Source organism: Fusarium pseudograminearum, chromosome 3 (assembly GCF_000303195.2).
Source record: "Fusarium pseudograminearum CS3096 chromosome 3, whole genome shotgun sequence".
Taxonomy (NCBI): domain Eukaryota; kingdom Fungi; phylum Ascomycota; class Sordariomycetes; order Hypocreales; family Nectriaceae; genus Fusarium; species Fusarium pseudograminearum.
Window position 1 is genome coordinate 1,683,771 of NC_031953.1, and position 20,251 is coordinate 1,704,021.

Consider the following 20,251-nt stretch of genomic DNA (forward strand, 5'->3'; position numbering starts at 1 on the left):
CACAATATCGAAACACCAACCAAGAGCAAACGTCAAGCCGAGATCGTGTTGATAGTACTCCATATTGACATAAAAATGGATTCTCTCTTGCACATTTCGAACCCGAGAAAAACATCGACAATTTCAGCCTGGCGTGAAATTTACAGGCAAAATCGCAACATCAAAATTCAGGCCCAGATTAATAGCATCGATAGCTTGTTGGTCGCATGTTCGAGTGTTTCACAAATGGAGGAAATCGGTCTTCAGTATCGTCATGCCACGATTGGCGAAACAGGCTTTTGTTGGTATCTGAATTTGACTGTCCGGCTCGATGGACAGCTTATGCTTCCATGGCTTATAAACGTACACCGCATCCAAATAACCGCATGACCAATGTCACTGATGTAACCGTCTAGTTTTTCTTGTCCTGCTGGTTAAGGAAGTCCCTGTCATTGTGTTAGTCCACAATATTCCAAGACGGCCGGGCGAATTCGCGCACTGGATGAAGCTGGCCTCGTCGGAGCTGGAGGCGTTGATAGGAGGAGTAGCGGTAGCGGTAGGCTTAGCTGAGCTTCCAGAGGTGGCGTACTGGACACCGGCGAAGAGGGTTCCCAACCAGGCCATGGCCAGCTATTGTTCATGTCAGTTTCAAACCAGATTCCAGGACTACAACAGATGCAATTGCGGAGGTACGAACGTAGTGGCCGGCGACCTGCTTGCCGGCAATGGTGTAGTAAGCGATACCAGCCATTGTGTATTATAAGACGAGACCTGGGTTGACGAATTGGGTGATGGACGGAGGACAACGGGTGGATGTTCAAAGTGTCGCGGTTGAGATACTTTGCCGAGCTCTCAAAATCAACTGGAGCTTATGCCTGGAAATACAGGCCTAAAGGGACCGACCGACCTGTGCTAGGCGTTGCGGTTATTCCCCGGGGTTTTCACAAGATCGGGATCAATCGGATCTGCGGAAGCAACGTCACTGATATCTAACTTGCCTTGCCTGCAGAAGCCTACTAACCAACTGTGGGTAAAAAGGTTAGGGTAGCCGCGGGCCATTGATATGGATGGAAGCTTCTACTCCATGCGTTTAACGCAGAACCTCGCCTTTTTATTATTATTTTAAATATCTCACATTTTCTCTGTATCAAGATCGCTTGCAACATCTGAAATGTGGTGGGGAAAGTCAAAAGACCCCAAGCCGGAGGAGAAGAGCGAGGTTGCTCAGATCAAAGACACTGTTGTTGAGAAGCTTCCCTCAAAAGAGCAGATCTCCAACAAAGTACAGGATTCTGTCAACCAGACCGGCAAGAACGGAAATGTCATGAATGACATAGCAGAGGGCTAGTATGTAGTTGTACATACGATGTTGCCGACACTAGTTAACCAAGCATAGCGGTCCCGATTCAACCGATTCCAATCTTCGATATGCAGCCTATGCCACTCGAATCCGAACGATTCTTCTCTCGGCGCATCGATATGTCGCATACACCTCAGATATCGGCGAGTCCTTTAGGCCGGTTGCTCACCCAAACCTCGTCCGTGGTGCCTACGGTGTATCTTGGCTGTATCTCATTGGTGATGTCTCGTACGAAGGCTACAAGTCATACTGGCATAACCAGCGGGTGTTGAACCCCACGTTGCAACTCAACCCTCGTCAAGAAAAGATCACCGGTCTACCCGCCCTTGAGACACGCGCGATCCAACCCGGGACTGTGGCACCACTCGATGATTACCGCACCGTCATGGTACAGCGCGCAATCTTCCAGAGTCTCGCAAGCATGGGACTGCCTGCTTTTACGATTCACAGTGTTGTGAGATATTCCGGCCGAGCCATGAAGGACATGAAGAACAAGGTCATTCGAACATGGGGGCCTATCGGCTTGGGTCTCGCGGTAGTCCCTTTCCTCCCTGCTATGTTCGATGAACCGGTCGAGAATGCGGTTGAGTGGGCATTCCACAAGGGGTTTGAGACTTTTGGAGGAAAAAGCGCTGTTGGAAATGCGCCTATGACGGGCCGTGAAGACTTATTGGCAAAGAAGCCAGCCAAGGAAAAGGAACTGTAATGCGAGTATTTGTACAACCTGGCGTTCAGGGAAAGTAGAAGGCGCTCAACTCATATTCTGATATCTAACCCAGCATTGGTACATGTAGAGTTTGCATGACCAACTCGAAAACATCAGCAAACTACATACATATTACCATCGCAACTGATATACAGGGATATAACCCTGGTTATGCATCGCATCACGGTGAGCTCCAATGGTGGGGACCCCGCGATCTACTCCTGGTCCCTTAAAGGTGGCTGTGCGCCATGAATAACAAAAGCCTCCTGTTTCCGCTCCTGTAAAATTGTCAATAATTCATAAAGATCATAGGCGCATATTGCATTCTACCTCTTAGGCGAGCGCATATTGATTACTTTCTTTTGCATTGAAACGTCAAAGCTTGTGCCACCACTCGGTCGTAATTTGCCAAGCTTGGTCATACGTGGACCGACTCTTCTAGACATTTCCTCGCCGCCGCCTCTTGTATCTGTCATCTGCCTACAAACACACGAACACTTGCGACAGCACATCTGCCTGCGACCTGCGACCTGCAACCTTCCACTTCCATACCTTATAAAACTTCAAAGATCTTCATCATGGCGTCATCAAACACACCAGAAGCTCAAGACACCAGCTACGTCGAGATGGACGACAAAAACGAGGCTACTCTAATTGGCAAGCACTGCGAATACGACTATTGCAACCAACTCGATTTCCTACCCTTTTTCTGCCAGTCTTGCCGAAAGACGTTCTGTCTCGATCACCGAACCGAAACAGCACATGTATGCGCCAACCCTGGTGCTTGGGCCGAGCGAAAGCGACTCAAGGAGCTCTCGCAACCATCCATCGGACAAGGAAGGGTTCTACGGGATAAGGTATCCCAAAAGCCATGCTCATCGCCTGAGTGTAAGACCACGATCGGAACGTCTTTGATACCTGGTGTACACTGTCAGACATGTAACCGAGATTACTGCCTAAAACATCGTCTCAAGGAAGATCACGACTGCAGCAATCTGGTACCCATTGGAGCCCGCCCAGCGCAATTTGACGTTGGCCAAAAGACAAGATCGGCATTCGACAAGCTACGCGCATGGGGTACAGCAAAGAAAGAGCAGGCTGGTCGAGCGCTGCCAAAACCGAAACCAACTTCCGCCTCGGCACGAATTGTTGCAGTGAACAACCTGAAGAAGACGGCCAAGGGCGATGCCAAGACACCCATTGAGAAGAGGGTGTATATTTACGTCGAGGCCGAAGCGGAGACGACCAAAGCCAAGTTTCCCAAGGGGGAGTTCTTCTACAACAAGGACTGGGTTGTAGGCCGAGTTCTAGATGCTGCAGCGAGAAGTCTGCAAGTGCAGAATATCAACAACCAAAGTTCCGATGAGAAAGACAAGCTACGTGTTTTCCACGTCGAGGGAGGACGGGTTCTAGAGTATAACGAGAAAGTTGGGACAGCATTACAGAGCGGGAATACTGTGGTTTTGTTGCGTGGTGTTGGGCCAGCTACCCCAGACCTGATTGAAGCATGAGCATGGTTGGTGTTTTCTGAATAAGCGATAGAGGTGCATAGATGGCGTTGGGTAATTTCTGACAACAACGATTATTGTATAAATTGTCTTTAATCAATGTAATCGGTTTGAAGTGTTTTTATTGCATATTCGTTATCTATGACCAGTTTGCTGTAGTGTAACAGGAATCGACCAGCCTTCAAACGTCTACCATAAATCATACATTAGTACAACGTATACATAACGGCTACTATGGAAAAACTATGTCACATAACAAAAGAATGCAAATAATCGTTCCCAATCGAACGGATCAACTGGATATTTTGTTACCATAACAAATGCCATGATGATGATGGCTAATCTTGACTTACAAGTTTAATTGCATCACGTGAACACGTGCTGCCTGGCGTTCTATGACGACGTACCCACTACGCTCTTGTTCAAGAAGCCATAATTCAACCAACTTCGCATGATGCGACAATTCAATTTACGATATCAGCATGCCTCCTCTTGTGCCACGCAAACGTTTGCGTGAGTCGCCGCCACCCGGCCAAGGTAGAGCAACAAAAGCAGCTAAAGAGAACCCCGATGCATCACGGCGCAAAGCAACCCTCTACGACGACTTAGACGCATCCGCGACACCTAATTCGAACTCCGTTCTCCATGGTTTTGAAAACGATGACGATGATGGAAGCTCACTGACCTCTTTGTCGGATGATGAATTTGAGGATGTTGTGCCGCCGAAGAAACCGCAAGGCAACGACGATGACTCCGAAGACGACGAGGACATCGAATTCGAGGATGTTGCAGCACCGCTTGCATCTTTACCAGACGCTCCAGTGACATCTGGAGACTTAGAATTGACACTTACGCGCGATACACGGATTTCACTCACAAACGCATTCGACAGGAAGGGACCCTCGAAGCGTGAAAGAAAGGTTCGACATGCCTCACACTGCGTTCATGTTATGCTACTTCTCTGGCACAACGCCACTAGAAATTCATGGCTTTGCGATCCTGAAGTGCAGGCGACCGTGATTTCTCATCTAACCCCCAGACTCTGGGACGAGGTGGATCGCTGGAGGCGTAACAGTGGCCTTGAAAAGAAGCCGCCACCTAAAAAGCCAACAAAGGATAACACCAAACCAAAAGGCAAAGGCAAAAAGGTACCTGATAGAAGATCGCGCGACTGGGGTGTTGAAGCCGAGAGGCTAGAGCAAGGGGCTGTTGATATGAGCCATGGAGATCCCTTGTTCCGACTCATGCAGTCACTCTCTGCTTGGTGGAAGCAGCGGTTCAGAATCACGGCGCCGGGGCTTAGGAAATGGGGATACATGTCTCTTGAACGACTGGATCGTCTGACAAAGGCACAAAAAGCAGAACCTCATAACCCGGAGCAATTTGGCGAGAGGATCTCAGACCTAGAAGGGTTGAGACATTGCGCCCGAATCTGTGAGGGTAGTCGAGACGTGGGCGCTCAACTGTTTACCGCTTTACTTCGTGGACTAGGTCTGGAAGCGCGTATGGTCGCGAATTTACCTTGCCTAGGTTTTGGGTGGAATAAACTTGAAGAGGCCGAGCCGGAGAAGAGCGACAGCACGAACCAGACGAAGGCAACTCCATATAAAAAGACAGAAACGACCAAGAAAACAGCAGCTGCGACAAAAAAGCAACCCAATAAGAGGACAGCACAGGCCGCCAAAAACACAACACGAAAAGCGAAATCCAAACCCAAGGTCGCAAGCGATTCGGAAGACTTGGAGCTCGAGTACAAGGACACCGACGACGAGTCAGTTGTGGATATGGAAGTTACGCCGAGGAAGATATCGACCAAGAAGTATGATGCGGATATGGATTTCCCACATTATTGGACAGAAGTCTTGTCACCAGTCACCAATAAGTATCTGCCTGTTGACGCGATTATCAAGAATGTGGTCGGGACGAACCGAGATTTGATAGAGTCTCTGGAACCTCGTGGAGCGAAAGCCGATAAGGCACGACAGATAATGGCATACATTATTGGGTATTCGCAAGACGGCACCGCCAAGGACATCACAGTCAGGTATCTGAAGCGGAACATGCTTCCTGGTCGTACAAAGGGAGTTAGAATGATGCCAGAAAAGGTCCCCGTCTACAACCGACATGGAAAGATTAAGCGATATGATCAGTTTGACTGGTTCAAGACTGCGATATCCGGATACCGTCGAGGCAGCAAGAATCATCCCATTACTGAGATCGACGAAGCCGAAGAAGCGACGGACTTGAAGCCTGCCAAGCCTGAAAAGAAGGAGGTCAAGGAAGGCCAAGAGACTTTGCAGTACTACAAGCAGTCAAAGGAGTTTGTACTCGAGCGCCACCTGAAGCGCGAGGAGGCTCTCAACCCCGAGGCAAAACCCGTAAAGGTCTTTAAAAACAAGGGCAAGGGCGGCAAGGTGGAGGAAGAAGACGTTTTCCTACGCAGTGATGTCTTGAACGTCAAGAGTGCTGAGACTTGGCACAAGCAGGGCCGGGCGCCAAAGCCTGGGGAGCAACCGCTGAAGAGAGTTCCTTACCGCGCAGCTACCTTGAACCGCAAACGAGAGATCATGGAAGCAGAAGCTGCTACAGGAGCAAAGGTTCTGCAGGGCCTTTACAGTTGGGACCAAACAGAGTGGATCATTCCACCACCGATCAAGGACGGAGTCATTCCCAAGAACGATTATGGGTATGGGCTCATTCATGAATACAGCTTTAAACTTACCAACTGTGTTATAGGAATATTGACTTGTTTGCCGAACATATGTGCCCCAAGGGAGCTGTACATGTGCCCTTCCGTGGAGCGATACGAGTATGCAAAAAGCTTCAAATCGACTATGCAGAAGCTGTAGTTGACTTTGAGTTTGGACACCGCATGGCTGTTCCCGTCATTCAGGGCGTCGTCATCGCCGAAGAGAACCACGATATGGTCATGGTTGAACTCGAAAAGGACGAAGCAGAGCGCGCACGAAAAGAAGACGAGAAAAGACGAAAGAAGGCGCTGGCACAATGGCGCCGCTTCCTTATGGGTATGCGCATTGCAGAGCGAATCAGACAGGAGTATGGAGAGATCACCGACGATATATCTGTGTTTGGGCATGCCAGGGACTCAGCCCATTTGAAGAAGCCACCATCGGTGCCGGATGAGGATATGGCTGGCGGATTTCTTCCAGAAGGCTACGAAGAAGAATTGGAGGAGGACCAAGAAGCACCGACGCACCATACTTCGAGCTTCTTTCCTGCGGTCGACGAAGACGACGAAGGTGATGATGGTCTCGTGATGGAGCATGATGGGGTAGATCAGCAGCGAGTAATGGTCCAAATGGACATCGACGCTGAAGAAGCAGCACCCTTCAAATCTCAGGCCGAAGCAGGGCAGGACCCTGAATCCAAGGCAGAGTTGGAGCGTGAAATGGATCAAGACACGGAGCAAGAAGAGCCCAAGCTGGAACTAGAATCGGATGCAGAATCTGAACAGCCGCGCACGAGCGCAAGATCAAGAAAAGCAGCACCCAAGAAACAGACCAAAAAGGAGCGACAGCCACCTTTACGTGCGACCCGACGATCGACACGAAGCGGACGCAAAGTTGTCTCATATGGCGAGGATGTTGTGCATAATGACGATGAGATAGCAGATTCCTATGCCGAATCTGAGGATGACGAGTAGAATTAGATATTGTACACTATCTAATGCCTCCTAAGTCTTAGGCTACAAAAATATATCGCCCAAAGAGCACAGTTTGAGTAGCATAAGCTGATCTACTAATTCCGTCTCTTATGCTTCCAGCGTCCAATTTTTCTGATACCCTGAGGTCTGACTCTCAACCTCGACTACCAGCTGGGGGTTATTGTCCATTCGGCGGGAAAAGATCGAATGGGAAGAGTTCGTCTGGCATAAAATCAAGATCTGGAAGGATGTAAGGATTGGAGCCTTGCTGTGAGTGTAATCCAGCTGGAACAGGCTGCAGTGCAGCAGCTATCTGCATTTGTGGTGCTGGTGCCCCCTGAGAAGGTATGGGAAACAGTCCTAGGCCCTTCGCAAGATTCTGCTGTGCATTAATCGATGAGAGACTGCGATGGTTCCTCGTATTATCAAGTCTTTTCTGTTGCAGAGTTTGCTGTGCTTGGTTCAGTTGCTGTACCATTCGATACTGTGCCTGTGTCTGTTGCCGTTTCTGCTGCTCTGCCTGCTGCTCTGCCTCCAGCAGTGCCTGCAGTTGCATGATCTGTTGATCTAACAGTACTAGATCTTGTGCTTGTGCTTGTGGCCTTGCATTATGTGGCATTGCTCGCCCTTGCTCAAGATTTTGGTTTGCTTGTCCCTGTCCTGCCTGCATCTGCTGGCGGTGGGCAGGAATCTGTGGTGGCTGGACTGGTTCATTCCGTTGCCGAGGTAGATTATGCTGTATAGGTTCGTTTGCAAACCTAGGCAATGCTCTGGCCTGCCCATCGTTTTCTTGTCGGCGACCGTGGTTACCATGGTGGTGCCTTGGTCGGTATCGACGGGCGTAGTCCCCAGCAGCAGCGGCAGACTTCTTCATCCTACGATCATCATCTTTCTTGACGTTTGACGAGACATTGAAGTCAAGGGCCTCTGGCTCAAGATCTGGGTTATCTTGCAGCGCCTTCTGTTTGGCATTCTTCTCCGCCTCCTCAACCTCTTCATGATGTCGCATCTCGCTATCTTCGAATAGGGGACAATTGCCCAATTTACCGCCGCGTTCTGGCTGGTCGAAGTGGTTGTACTCGCAAGACTCGTGACACACGTAACATTGCACATTGCGACAGTTGGGTTTGGAACAAGTCATCTTGTTGCAACCGGAGTCTTTGATGAAAGGTGTGTTGCCTATCGAAAAAATTAGCTACAGAACATTGTAATCGATGTTGGTATGTGGAAGTGCACATTTGTTGCATTTGCGGATGAGTGCTTCCGACATGGCCTCTTCCACGTGTCGCCTCTTGTCAAGCCCCCTTTCCACAGCTGCCTCCTTACAAGTCTTGGGAACGTGAGTAACTAATTTGCAAAGACGGCAACTTGTGGCCATGCATTCGGGCTTTCGGCACCGGAATTCTTTGTTAATAGCCACTGGCGGGTACTCTTCTGCATAGGAACAGAAAGGGCACTGAGCAAGATCAGGCAACTCGGCCAGTCGAATGTTCTCGTCCTGCTCAATTCTATCAAGAGCAGAAGCTAGTGATTCGGGCAAAAACTTCTGCCGCTCTTTGTAGGAAAAGCCAGCATTGCACCCTTCTGTGGACAAACACGCCAGTTCATACTTGGAGAGGCCAACTTGGTCCTCGGCGTTCCGGCGAAGGCACTGAATGCAAAAGGACTGGGTTTTTGTTAGCAAGGACCACCTGACGATGCAAACTTGTGTTGTTTAATCTGGAGAGAAATTTGGGAGCTGAACAGGGGCAATGCTTTCTCCACGCTTTCGTGAAGGATCAGGCGCGAGATGCGCCCAATAATTGTGTCGTGTACTTACGTGGGCATTCTCGGCGTTGCAATGAACAAGCCGATTGAATGGGGTATCGGCAAAACAACACTCGCATTCTTTTATTTCGCCTTTAGACTGTGCCTCGTCAAAGTTTTGTTTGTCTGCTCCGAGGGCTTCGAGCTCCTTTTGTCTCTCCAAGTTTGCATGTCGTCGAGCAAGTCTAGCAGCCTTGAGTTCCTCCATGAGGTTTACTTCTTGCTGGCCTTCCTCCGATGTTGTATCAGCGGACCTGATAGAATTCTCAAGGTTCTCTTCTTTGTATCGTGACGACTGCACTGTGGCCGTTTTCTTGTATTTCCAAGACAGGGGCTTGTGCGTTTGTTGGATGGACTTGTTGAGCGCAAGATACGTAGGGTAGAGAAGGTAGTTGTTTTCTGCGAGAAACTTCTGGACGGTCCTTACGGGGACGAATTGAAAGTCTCCTGCAATCATGTTCTTCCTGTATTAAAGTTAATATTTGAAAATGGCCGAAACCCATATTTTATCAAGCCTTTGTTGATTAACTTCCCCAAGCATTCGCCTTGGGGCCCTCAAGTTTCTTCGGCTGCACGTAGAGACGGGGATGTGATCTATGTGCGCTTCCGATGGCCCCATTCCCTCTTGTGTCTCCTGCATACGAGAATGTGTTGGAGGTTTGGGGAGTTCGACTCACACTAGAGGGGGATCTCGCTTGCTCAGATGCAGTGGTTCTCGATCGCTGGAATTGTAAAGGTGGTTGTCCTTGAGCAACTTATTTTCAAGGCCATCGTCTTGCTCAGTAGCATCACGCTTTCTCTTTCCGATGCTTTGTTTAGGTTGTTCTCGTTTTTTATATGTCTGTCCGGAATCTAGCAGATCGATGATATGGTTGATCACGGCCAAGAAACAGAAATGCAAGGGTACGGCGATCGATTGGAGGGACTGCAAGCAAATGTCCGGAAACAAAGCAGTTACTTCTTGGATACACATGTCTTTGATGTCCTGTGACACTTCGTCGGTATCGGTATTCTTTTTGGTGTCCTCAGTATTTGCTACCATTGTGTGGTCAGATGTCGAAACCTGAATCTCTGGGAGGTGTTAGAAGAAGCAGAGGGGAAAAAAAGGGGGAAGCGAAAGATCTTGCGGCATCTTTAATCTATTGGATTCTATATAAAAAGTCTTAAGGTCAAGGAAATCGGTGAATACGTAGGGTATAAAGTAATTGTGCAGAAAGTGAATGTGTGTTGAATTTGGCCTTGTTGCGACAGGTGAATTAGACGAAAGGTAGGTAGGTACCTAACCACCACGAGAGTAACTCAACGAGAGTACTAACTAGCGGCGATTGGTTTTTTGGGTACCTGAGGTGACTCTTTCACCATTTTGTTGACCGGCAACGGATCAAAATTCTGAGTGCCCCTATATAAATAGGTACCTAGGTAGACTCATGATCAAAAGTATAAGTGATCGGATGACGACGAGGTTGTTTAGCAACAAAACATCTGGCGGCCACGTGAATTCAGCACGTCTCACATTGCAACGAGGCTTCGCGAAGCCCGAACGTTGGCAGGGGTATATAGTATAATGAAACATGTGATGCTGAAGAAGAAGGAGAAGGTGCCAATCAAGACTTGTCCACTTACTCGGTGTAATAGGGCACGCTGACGCCTCTCTGGATTCGAATGAAGCGTAATGTGCTTTTGGTGTTCACTTCACTTGACGATCGAAGAAAGGGAAGCAAAATCCAGGCTGTGGAAGGTGATGAGTAACATGTAGGTACTGAATGAATCAAATGATACCTAACTACCTAGGTACCTAGGTGCCTGATGTTGGGATATGTTGGGATGGACGAAAGAGAAAGAATTGAAGGGCATCAAATCGTGATGTGGCAGTTGAAATGGGGGCCGACGCGAGGATGAATTAGGGAGGCACTGGATAGTCAGTAGGTCACCAGCTCCTTCTTTCTTAGTTGCCTGTCTGACCCTTTCGGTGCTTCATAGACGGGATGAAAATATATATGTACGGGGCTAATAAACGTAAGCACAATGAGCATACCTAGGTAGGTAGGCCGAAACCGCCTCTTTCAATCCTAGGTAGCTTCCACAAGCCTGACCAACTCACCTCACCTTTGGTTGTAGAGCAGATATCATCCACAGCGACAGGTTGAGAATGGGAGGCAGGCCTTGTATAGGGTATCTGAGTATGAATAAGAAGCATCCATGTACGACAAAACGTCAAAGATTTGTACTTTGCGAAACCTTGAATATTTGAGATAGAGTAAGTAATGACTTTTGTCGTATGATATAAAAGTGTTGAGATGCGGAGCCGATGAGGAGATGGGTTCGATTATTATACTTTGGCATGTTTTAAGTTTACAGAGATCCTGGGCTAAGCCACGCTTGCTGGAATAATCCCACAAGAGATAAACTGCCCGGAGGTAACCTTGAAAGCAATGGGTTGGCTTGGCTTGGCTTGGGTAGCTATTTTCATGTAACTAGTCGTCTGGAGGCAAATTGGGTTGCAAAAACGAAGGGTCCTGTTGCTAGACTGTGGCTTGAAGTTACCTGGGACGGACATCATTGGATTCAATAAGATCAGATGAGGGGTTGTCAGTTGATCATTCATTATTTATTTCAGCAACAAGGACTTTGACCTATCATCTTTAACTCGGGTGTATAGGCGGCACATTTTGCAGCAATTATACTGAGGTGTGTCTGCGTATATTGGTCAATCCCGAATCTGTTAATTCATTCTCTTGCACAACCTTCAGGTTAATGTCTAATAGTATCACAAGTCGGGCTGTGTGTAACTAACAATCCGTCTATCATCTCGCCGCTTGTTCGTTTGCTAGCCAATTAGAGTAGTACGACAAAGGCTCTAGGTATATCACCAACAACGGAAGTCTGAATCTCCGCTCGATCCTGTGCTTTCCCGACCCAGTGACTGTTGGCTCTATCTATTCCGTCCGAACCGTTCATGCCACTTGCCCTTGCCTGGAGCGCTCGTTGCCTTTTCAGGAACGACATCTAGCTCTATTGTCTCCTTGATCGTGGAAACTATAGAAATTCCCTGACCAATTGGCTCGTCTTCAGACGATGAGGTCATGGGCGAGATAAGCATGAGTGCATTGGATGTGTTCTTTTGACGAAGTGCATATGTCTTGTTGGGCGTTTTGATAACAGCAGATGTATCAGAAGACTCAATGCTAAGCCTGAGCCGAAGGTTAATGTGGTGCCCATATATCACAACACGGCTATAACGACTTACACGGGAGCGTCTTCAGCCTCAAGAATGTTTTGTAGATCCGGGGGAAGCTCGATGAGACGGTAATTGGTAGACGAGGGGTTGTGCTGTACGGGAATACCGCGTGATTGGCTCGACATTGTAACGGGAATTGGGTTTTTTTTTAACGGGAAGTATGCGATTCCAATATCAAGGTTCAGATTTCAAGGCTGACTGACAAGTCACATCAAGTTGGATGTTTATGAAATGATTCAGGTCCAGAATTCTGATGCGACGCTAAAGGCAACTAAACATGGGTCCACGTGGGTCCACGTGAAGGCTCTCGATTAATGAAACATGGAGGCTGAAAGTTGAACAAACAACACTCGCAATTATACCGAGTTATCATATCTCAACTGTGAGTGCACCTTTATTTCGCTTATCCAATGTAGTACTGTAAGATGTTTCCGAACAATTGAAAACAGTTAGGCTAAATGTGGTTAAATATGCTTATTTGTTTGTTAAGCATAGGAGGATTGTAACCAAAATCTCACTGTGATCGACAACCCATCACTGGGAAGCTAACATCAGAAGCAAGACTGATGTGATACGGATTTGTGTGTATCATGTAAGATTATAGCTTAAAGAAGGATTGTGGCCCCCTGAATTCGTGTACTTATTTATCTCCTAGCCATAACTCCATCGATTCTGCTGTCCTTCCTACTCCTCTCATACATCGTCTCACTCGTTCCAAAAATGACACTCATCGATTCAAAGAAACCCGAGACTATCGACGTTGTAGTTGTCGGCGCAGGCCTCTCTGGACTCCGCGCAGCCGTCAAGATCCATGAAGCTGGCCACTCCGTCATCGTTCTCGAAGCCGGTGATCGGGTCGGCGGAAAGACTCTCAGCGTCAATGCCTCCCACTTGGGAGGGAAAGTTGATCTCGGTGCAGCTTGGATAAATGACACCAACCAGAGCGACATGTATAAGCTTGCGCAGGAGTTTGGCTTCGACCTGATCAAGCAAAGAGCCACTGGGCTGAACCTACACCAGCAGCTGGACGGCAAAGTTGACAAGATACCGCACGGGGATGGAATACCTCTGCCTTCGGGTGCGGCCGAATTGGTTCAAGAATTCATTGAGAAACTGAACAGATGGGTCGAAGAAATCGATCCCGAGAACCCCTCTGATCATCCTGAAGCAAAAATGCTGGACTCGCTGACCTTTGGCCAACTAGGCGCCAAGCATCTTGGGCCCGAACTTGGCCCTGCAGTCGCCGATTCCGCTACCAGTCCTCTCTTAGGCGTGGGACCCGACGAGGTCAGCGCGTTGTTCATGATTGATTACTTCCGCAGTGGCACAGGTGTGGCCAACATGGCTTCTGATGGTAAAGATGGAGGACAGTATCTGCGTAACAGACAAGGTATGAAAGTCGGTTACACTAGTGGACGTCAGCTAACCGACAACAGGAAACCAGACGTTCTCGATTCGTCTAGCAGCCAAGCTTCCAAAGGCGGCTGTAAGACTCCGCAGTCCTGTCAAGACCATTATACAAGGCTCGGATGGCGTCATCGTCGAAACAGCCAACCCAGGGCAGAAATTCCGAGCTAAGAGAGTGGTTGTTTCAGTCCCAACTTGCCTCTACTCGTCCCTTGCATTCGATCCACCCCTGCCGCTGACTAAGAAGACGTTGAGCGATAGCACTGCTTTGGGCTACTATTCCAAGACTATATTTGTCTTTGATAAGCCATGGTGGCGTGAAGCTGGTTTAAGTGGCATAATAGAGTCGGACGCGGGGCCTATATACTTCTCAAGAGATACATGCTCAGAGGAGGACGGGCAATACAGTATCACTTGCTTCGTCGTTGGCGATAGAGGCAGGGAGTGGTCCAAGTGGTCATCTGCAGAGCAGAAGAGGATGATATCAGACCAGTTCAAGCGTATCTTCAGCGCGGTGGGCATCGAAGCACCAGATCCTGTCAACGTTATCGCCCATGAATGGGCTAAGCAGCCCTGGATCTGGGGTGCGCCATCGCCCGTCATGATGCCAGGAACACTGACAAGCGATAGTGGTAAAGCACTGCGTGAGGCCTATGGAAGAGTTCATTTTGTAGGCACTGAAACGTCGCTGGTTTGGAAGGGGTATATGGAGGGCGCTGTTCGATCTGGTGTGCGAGGTGCCAAAGAGGTGATCAAGGCCTTTGAGGACGAATAGTTGGGTTAGCGGACACTGAGATGACCATGATTTTTTCCTAGTATTCCTGATAAATTAGTGTTGAGGGAAATAAAAATAACTTGACATTATTCAGACGAACAATTTCTTGGTAGTTGTAGTAGAAAACCTGAAAGTCTGAGGTGTTGGCGGGAATAGGTGATCGTCTCAGATGTGACGTCCACCAGTAGAATCATCCTAAATTGGTGGGCACTATAAGTTCAGCGGTCAATGCCTTGGAAGGTACTTAGGGAGTAACCGCTAGTCCCCGCCTAGACAGCCAGGGCAGGGCATTGACTTTTGTGTGTAGATTTTTTGGCTTTGACCGCTCCAGCTCCGGGCAGCGGTTGTTGGGCTGAAGTTTCTTGTTGCCAGGGCAGGGTTTGCGGACGGTTGCTGTAACCAAGCTTAATTTAGACCAGCATGGAAGCCCGCATCATGGAAGTCCCTGCTTCTACATACCTAGGTACAAATCTCAGCTGAGAGGTGGTAGGTGGTAGGTCAGCAGTGTTGATCATGAAGTATGAAGTGTTTGTTATTATCTGTCACGTGCATTTGTTGATCAACTGTCAAACACGACAGTCACCTAGTCTATCTTTGTGTGACGCACGTACGATATCTAGATGTCTCTCAGGAGGGACTAAGGCAGGTAAATAAATAATTAGCGGTTAATCTCATTTGATGCCAAGTCCAAAGTCAAAGTGTGTTTACTTTCCAAACAGGCTAGACCCACCATCTCTCGCTTCTGTTCCCGCTCTCCAACTCAACTGTCTCTGAGCTTTTGGATCGGGTCTGGTCTGTCTGGTCTGGGCTTTGTTGACTCCCGACCGACTACGGATACGGGCCAAAGCTCAAACCTCCATCTCGCTCGTCTCGTCCTAATCCCAGCCCGAGATCGATCTCCAAAACAACGTCACTTTGTCAACTTACTACCCCTCGATTCGATTGCTCGCGCGCATGCGCAAATCTGACTATCCGTGACGAGGGAGGAGGCGACTCGTTAGTAATTACGGATAAAGTCTCGTCTCGTCTTCGTCTTGATCTTCTCCTCAAAGTTGGGCGCCGCTAAGCTACTGCACCTAACTAAGCTCGCCATTGATCGCTTCTCGTCGAATCGCTCCCCATCTGCGACCCAACTTGGCGACCGCCGTCCAAAGTCAACGTCAACACACATTTCGTATTGCACTGCACTGTACATACTGATCTGACAAAAAATTACGCCCCCTTCTCCCGCCGTCATGGTTCGCGTTACAGAAGAGCTGGCCCTGTCGTCAGATAGTGTCACTCTTTACCACGCCGCTGATCCTCTACTCGGTCATCTTCCTCTGCTACTTTTCCACGGACCCTCGACCACAGCAAACTATACCCTCAACAGCTCCCGAGTACAGGTCCACGTTTTTACGCCTGCCGGCTTCCAGAGTTTTCCCCGAATAACAATATCGCCCAATTCCCCATTCTACAGCGTCGTCCACCACCTACCCCGCGAGTTTCAGGGAGATGAGGTCTACCGCGCCCTCGCCTTCGGCCTCTTCAAATACTTTACAGAACTACCCGATTGCGTTAAACTATATCTCAAGAACCTATATCCCACACGAGGTCGACGTCCTGGCAGTGCACCAACCCTGTTCAGCGAACAACATGCTGCCGATATTGTCAAGGACATGGTCCAGAGCGACCACACAGCCGACATCATCGAGACTCTGCAAGACGCTTTGCAGACACAACACATTAGCCACGTCGATCTCGACTTCGTTCTTCCACCGGGCGCTATTGTGCCGTTACAATCAGTCGACCTCGAAGATGTACCAGACGACGAAGATGATATCCTAGATCCAACGTTACGACAATATGGAGGATACACACCTCTGATAAAATTATTCGGGGAACCAGTATTCCTACCCACTAGCCGTCTACGAAGAGCACCGTCGAAACCGACTGCCTTGAACCGGAGCAAATCATTCCTCAAGGATCAGAAGATGGAGTTGCGTATGAAACTGACAGAACTGGTCGAGACGGAGGAACGATATGTGGCTAAAGTAAGGGAGCTGGTGACAAATGTCGCGGCCGACTTTCGCGAGGGCGCTCAAGCTCGAGCACCTGGTAGTTTGAGTCCTTCCGAAGAGGAGTTGGAGAAACTGTTTCCCAATTCAGCAGACGGTATTCTGCAGGTCAACTCAGCCTTTATGGAGGAAATGCGGAGAATTCTCGACGAGACCGAGGAGGAAGCCTTACGAGATATGGAGACACCCACGATGAACTTCATGGGTTCCAAAGTTGGTCGTACAAGAGATCCAAGTGGTGCCTTGGCCATCGCCAGGTTATTCTTGGAATGGTTCCCCAAGTTTACAGAGTGCTACCAGGATTACATTAAAGCTAGCCAGCACTTTCCCACGCTACTCAACTCCTTCCTCGATCAACAGTCGAGCTTTAGGCAGAGAGTGGCTCAAGCTGGCGAACAGGCGATCCGCTCCATTCTTATCGAGCCCGTGCAAAGGCTTCCCCGCTACAGTTTACTTATTGACCAAATTGTGGGATGTATACCCATGACACATCCAGCTCTGCAGCCCATGCTCAAAGCGAGAGATATTATCACCAACATTTGCTCAATGGACGAACCATTACCTGACAAGCCTCATGTTACCAACCGACTTCGAAATATGGTTGAAGCTTGGCCATTGAACTTGGAACCGCAAGGACGTCTCATCGCAACAGCTGACTTCACTGAACTGGCACCTCCTTTCCAGCCTTTGCTCAACCAGTCAGATAGATCCGGTATTTTCCTCCTCTTCTCAGACTGCGTGGTTATTCTCAAGAAGATGAGTGGAAACATGACAGGGCGAGACCTCTTACGTGAGATTGAGAAACCCTCTGCGGCCGGTTTGCTCATCTCCATGACCAATGCTGCAGGTGGTCCAGCCGCGTATGAATTTGTTTTCACTGGGTGGCATGACTTGGCCGAGGTTCGATTTACCGAGGCGGATGATGGCACACTATTCTGGATGACTTCGACGGAGGAGATGAGAGGTGCACATCCAGGCGAGCACCGAATTAGCAAAGCGGTCACGTCGCGATGTTTCCTCCTACAAGAGACATATGAAGCAAGAGCCGCTAAATGGGGAGAGGATGTGGTAAAGGCGAGAATCGAAGCTCGATTTTCTGAAAAAGAGCGAGAGGATCCTACCTGGACTTTACGGTCAGCGCGCATGCCAGATAGCAACCTCGGACTTCACGCAGCCATTTTCCAGGAAGGTGCCGACCAGCTTATCGAGGGCCGCAAGGAGCCTGCCCCGATTCGAGTGGTTGTCGATCATGATATGGGCACCAAAGGAGCGCCCGTGGGCCATTACGGGGTTGAGATTGTTGTCAATGTGTCAACCAACGACATGAAGCGGGTATCAATGCTCACGGTTGGATTGAACGGGAGGCAATTCCAGGATGATGTTGCCCTGGAAGATGTCCTCCCTACAATGTCACGGCGAGGTGAGCACTGTCATGATACGTCCTTGAACTTGTGGAGCTAATCAGATGCAGTGATCCAACTACTGAGCACACAGCACAGTGTTTCCAATATGCAATTGACAGCACCTCTCGTCTCTTATTACTCCAAGACACTTCATGGTCTTTTACTCAATACCAGAGCAGAGAAGACCAGGTCTTTCCTCGCTTCATCCCCTGTGAAACTTCTTTCCAGTTTCTGGGGCGGTAGCTCGGTTCATATTTCGGACACAGCGAGCGTCAGCTCAAAACACAAGCAGGTGCCTTCTATACACCGAAACAACAGCCAGGCATCTGTTGTCAGCTCAATAAAGGGAGGCAAGGATGGCGTTTCTCAAGAGGAAACCCGTACCGATAACCCGTTAGTACGACTGGAGCAAACGTTCACTAGTTATGTCGCTGCCCTACAGAATCGCAAGGGTCTGATTATTGGTCGTACATTGCTGCAGCGCTCAGTGGTAGACGAACTAACAGTCAACGAACTTTATAATAGGCTCATCGAGATCCCTTACGATTTTGATGCCACCGCTGACCTAGGCACAGAGGTCATTTTTGTTGCTTTTGAAAAGTTTCTTCGAATCGCGTGGGCCGACCAAATAAGCCCGGTCATGTCTATGAAATCCCTGGATACTCTGCAAGCACGCGTTAACAAGAGAGTGCCTGGCGACTTTGCAGATTTTGTCAACTTCTTGTTTGGCGACATGGCCCCACAGAATCGCCGCGCGTTCACGTCTCTCATCAAGCTCTTGGCCGATTTGCTGGACGGGTGCGGCAATGATGGCGACAGAGGAGCATTGACACTCGCTTTTGCAGAGTTGCTCGTATATGACGGAACAGCAGCAAATTATATTAATCTACTTGATCGTCTTGTGGAAGACTGCGATCGGATATTTGAAGAGCCCAGCTTGAACCACAGTTTTGGACTGGACAGCTCAACTTATGAGTCAATCAACTCCGCCATCCGCGGCAAAGGATACACCCCTTCGCTAGCATCAAACACGTCATCACTGCGTCGCAAGTTTGGTTTCGATACCCTATTACGACAAAACAGCAAAGACGATCGATCATCAGTCTGGCGACAACTCAGTAAGCACAAAAACTCCACAGCAAGCGAAGCATTCAGCTTATCTAAAACGTCATTAGGCCGTTCGAGGTCTATCGATGATAACACACTGCCCAAAAAGCTGGCGCGAAGGCCCGGTTCTAGGGATCGTCCACCCATAGCAGGGGCGTTTGACGAAGGACAGAGACCAGGAAGCTCCCACCGGTTATTGGAAACAATAGGAGAGCCAGAGACGGAGCGCCCACCGACGCGGTCGTCAACCAAGAAGAAGCGTCGCAGCTCCCTGTCGGATCTAAAGAACTACATGGAAGCGGTAACTCTCGACGATGACGAATCACCGCAACCACTTCAAGACGCAAAGGAGACATCGGAGAAGCTCAACGCAAGCCCCAAGACAGGGTCGTCTAGAATACCAGTTAGTCCCGGTGTGGCCCAGACGATGCGAGTATCAAGGCAGAAAGAAAATGTCTTGGATATGCTTCAGCCTAGTCTACTTGACCCAAGTCCCTTGGATCCTTCTGATGAGACAATGCGTCGACCCGCGCCACTAAAGACCCACAGGCATTCCAAGACATTATCCTCAAGCAACATACCGACGTTGCGCCCATACCGCTCTGCACCTCCAGGGGCTGACTCACCCCCTCGTCCAAACTCAAGCCCGTCTAGACGTGGAACTCAGAGACTCCGCTTACAATCTCCGCAAAAGCTTCGAGAACGACTAAATACGGAGAAACAGGCTGTTGATGACGTGGATGCTTCTCTCAAATCCGAACTGTTTAAAATCGGTGAAGAAATGGCACGTCTCAGCGATGCTCAGTCTCCGGGATCACAATCTGTTGATATGCGACAAGTGACTGCTGCTGTCCGACAGTTGGAGGACCGAGTTCCTGCCGCCATCCAGGAGATACAAGAGAAACACACGGCGATCCAGCACGACATGGAAACTACGGTCAAAGCAGCTGAAGCCAAGGTCCGAGCTATCGATCAACTATACAAAGAGGCAGTAGCAGAGAACGAATTACTGTACGAGAAATTCAATGGAGAGCTCGGCAAAATTGTCAAGGCTCTCAAGGGCAAAGGCAAAGAGGAAAAGGAAGAACTGATGGTTCGGCTGCGCGATCAAAGCGACGAGACAGCACGAATGAAGAAGGAAAACGCGCGACTCAAGCGCGAGATGGTTAGTCTGCGCGCGGCATTGAAGGGGACGACGGAGTAGGCGCTGCTGTCCTCTGGGAGGCTGGTAGGAAGGCTAT

General features: G+C 49.1%; 8 protein-coding genes across 8 annotated transcripts, besides 1 other annotated feature; 5 read left to right on the plus strand and 3 right to left on the minus strand.

Annotated features, from left to right (window-relative positions):
- Positions 1 to 391: 391 nt before the first annotated feature.
- FPSE_07226 (uncharacterized protein) lies at positions 392 to 730 on the minus strand (the record flags this gene model as incomplete). Its single annotated transcript, XM_009260344.1, has 3 exons — positions 392 to 425; positions 479 to 609; positions 677 to 730. 3 exons carry the CDS (start codon positions 728 to 730, stop codon positions 392 to 394), a joined length of 219 nt encoding a protein of 72 aa, XP_009258619.1.
- A 357-nt stretch (positions 731 to 1,087) lies between these two features.
- Positions 1,088 to 1,109: a repeat region.
- Positions 1,110 to 1,150: 41 nt separating this feature from the next.
- On the plus strand, positions 1,151 to 2,045 carry FPSE_07225 (uncharacterized protein; the record flags this gene model as incomplete). The annotated part of the gene is made up of 2 exons (XM_009260343.1): positions 1,151 to 1,326; positions 1,376 to 2,045. 2 exons carry the CDS (start codon positions 1,151 to 1,153, stop codon positions 2,043 to 2,045), a joined length of 846 nt encoding a protein of 281 aa, XP_009258618.1.
- Positions 2,046 to 2,623: 578 nt separating this feature from the next.
- Positions 2,624 to 3,556, plus strand: FPSE_07224 (uncharacterized protein; the record flags this gene model as incomplete). The annotated part of the gene is made up of 1 exon (XM_009260342.1): positions 2,624 to 3,556. The coding sequence occupies one exon, from the start codon at positions 2,624 to 2,626 to the stop codon at positions 3,554 to 3,556; it is 933 nt and encodes a 310-aa protein (XP_009258617.1).
- Positions 3,557 to 4,035: 479 nt separating this feature from the next.
- FPSE_07223 (uncharacterized protein) lies at positions 4,036 to 7,217 on the plus strand (the record flags this gene model as incomplete). Its single annotated transcript, XM_009260341.1, has 2 exons — positions 4,036 to 6,239; positions 6,290 to 7,217. 2 exons carry the CDS (start codon positions 4,036 to 4,038, stop codon positions 7,215 to 7,217), a joined length of 3,132 nt encoding a protein of 1,043 aa, XP_009258616.1.
- A 178-nt stretch (positions 7,218 to 7,395) lies between these two features.
- FPSE_07222 (uncharacterized protein) lies at positions 7,396 to 10,065 on the minus strand (the record flags this gene model as incomplete). Its single annotated transcript, XM_009260340.1, has 4 exons — positions 7,396 to 8,396; positions 8,454 to 8,883; positions 9,037 to 9,487; positions 9,701 to 10,065. 4 exons carry the CDS (start codon positions 10,063 to 10,065, stop codon positions 7,396 to 7,398), a joined length of 2,247 nt encoding a protein of 748 aa, XP_009258615.1.
- Positions 10,066 to 11,955: 1,890 nt separating this feature from the next.
- Positions 11,956 to 12,386, minus strand: FPSE_07221 (uncharacterized protein; the record flags this gene model as incomplete). The annotated part of the gene is made up of 2 exons (XM_009260339.1): positions 11,956 to 12,214; positions 12,271 to 12,386. The coding sequence occupies 2 exons, from the start codon at positions 12,384 to 12,386 to the stop codon at positions 11,956 to 11,958; spliced, it is 375 nt and encodes a 124-aa protein (XP_009258614.1).
- A 595-nt stretch (positions 12,387 to 12,981) lies between these two features.
- On the plus strand, positions 12,982 to 14,443 carry FPSE_07220 (uncharacterized protein; the record flags this gene model as incomplete). Its single annotated transcript, XM_009260338.1, has 2 exons — positions 12,982 to 13,651; positions 13,698 to 14,443. 2 exons carry the CDS (start codon positions 12,982 to 12,984, stop codon positions 14,441 to 14,443), a joined length of 1,416 nt encoding a protein of 471 aa, XP_009258613.1.
- A 1,235-nt stretch (positions 14,444 to 15,678) lies between these two features.
- FPSE_07219 (uncharacterized protein) lies at positions 15,679 to 20,214 on the plus strand (the record flags this gene model as incomplete). The annotated part of the gene is made up of 3 exons (XM_009260337.1): positions 15,679 to 17,920; positions 17,972 to 19,021; positions 19,079 to 20,214. The coding sequence occupies 3 exons, from the start codon at positions 15,679 to 15,681 to the stop codon at positions 20,212 to 20,214; spliced, it is 4,428 nt and encodes a 1,475-aa protein (XP_009258612.1).
- Between the last annotated feature and the right edge of the window lie 37 nt (positions 20,215 to 20,251).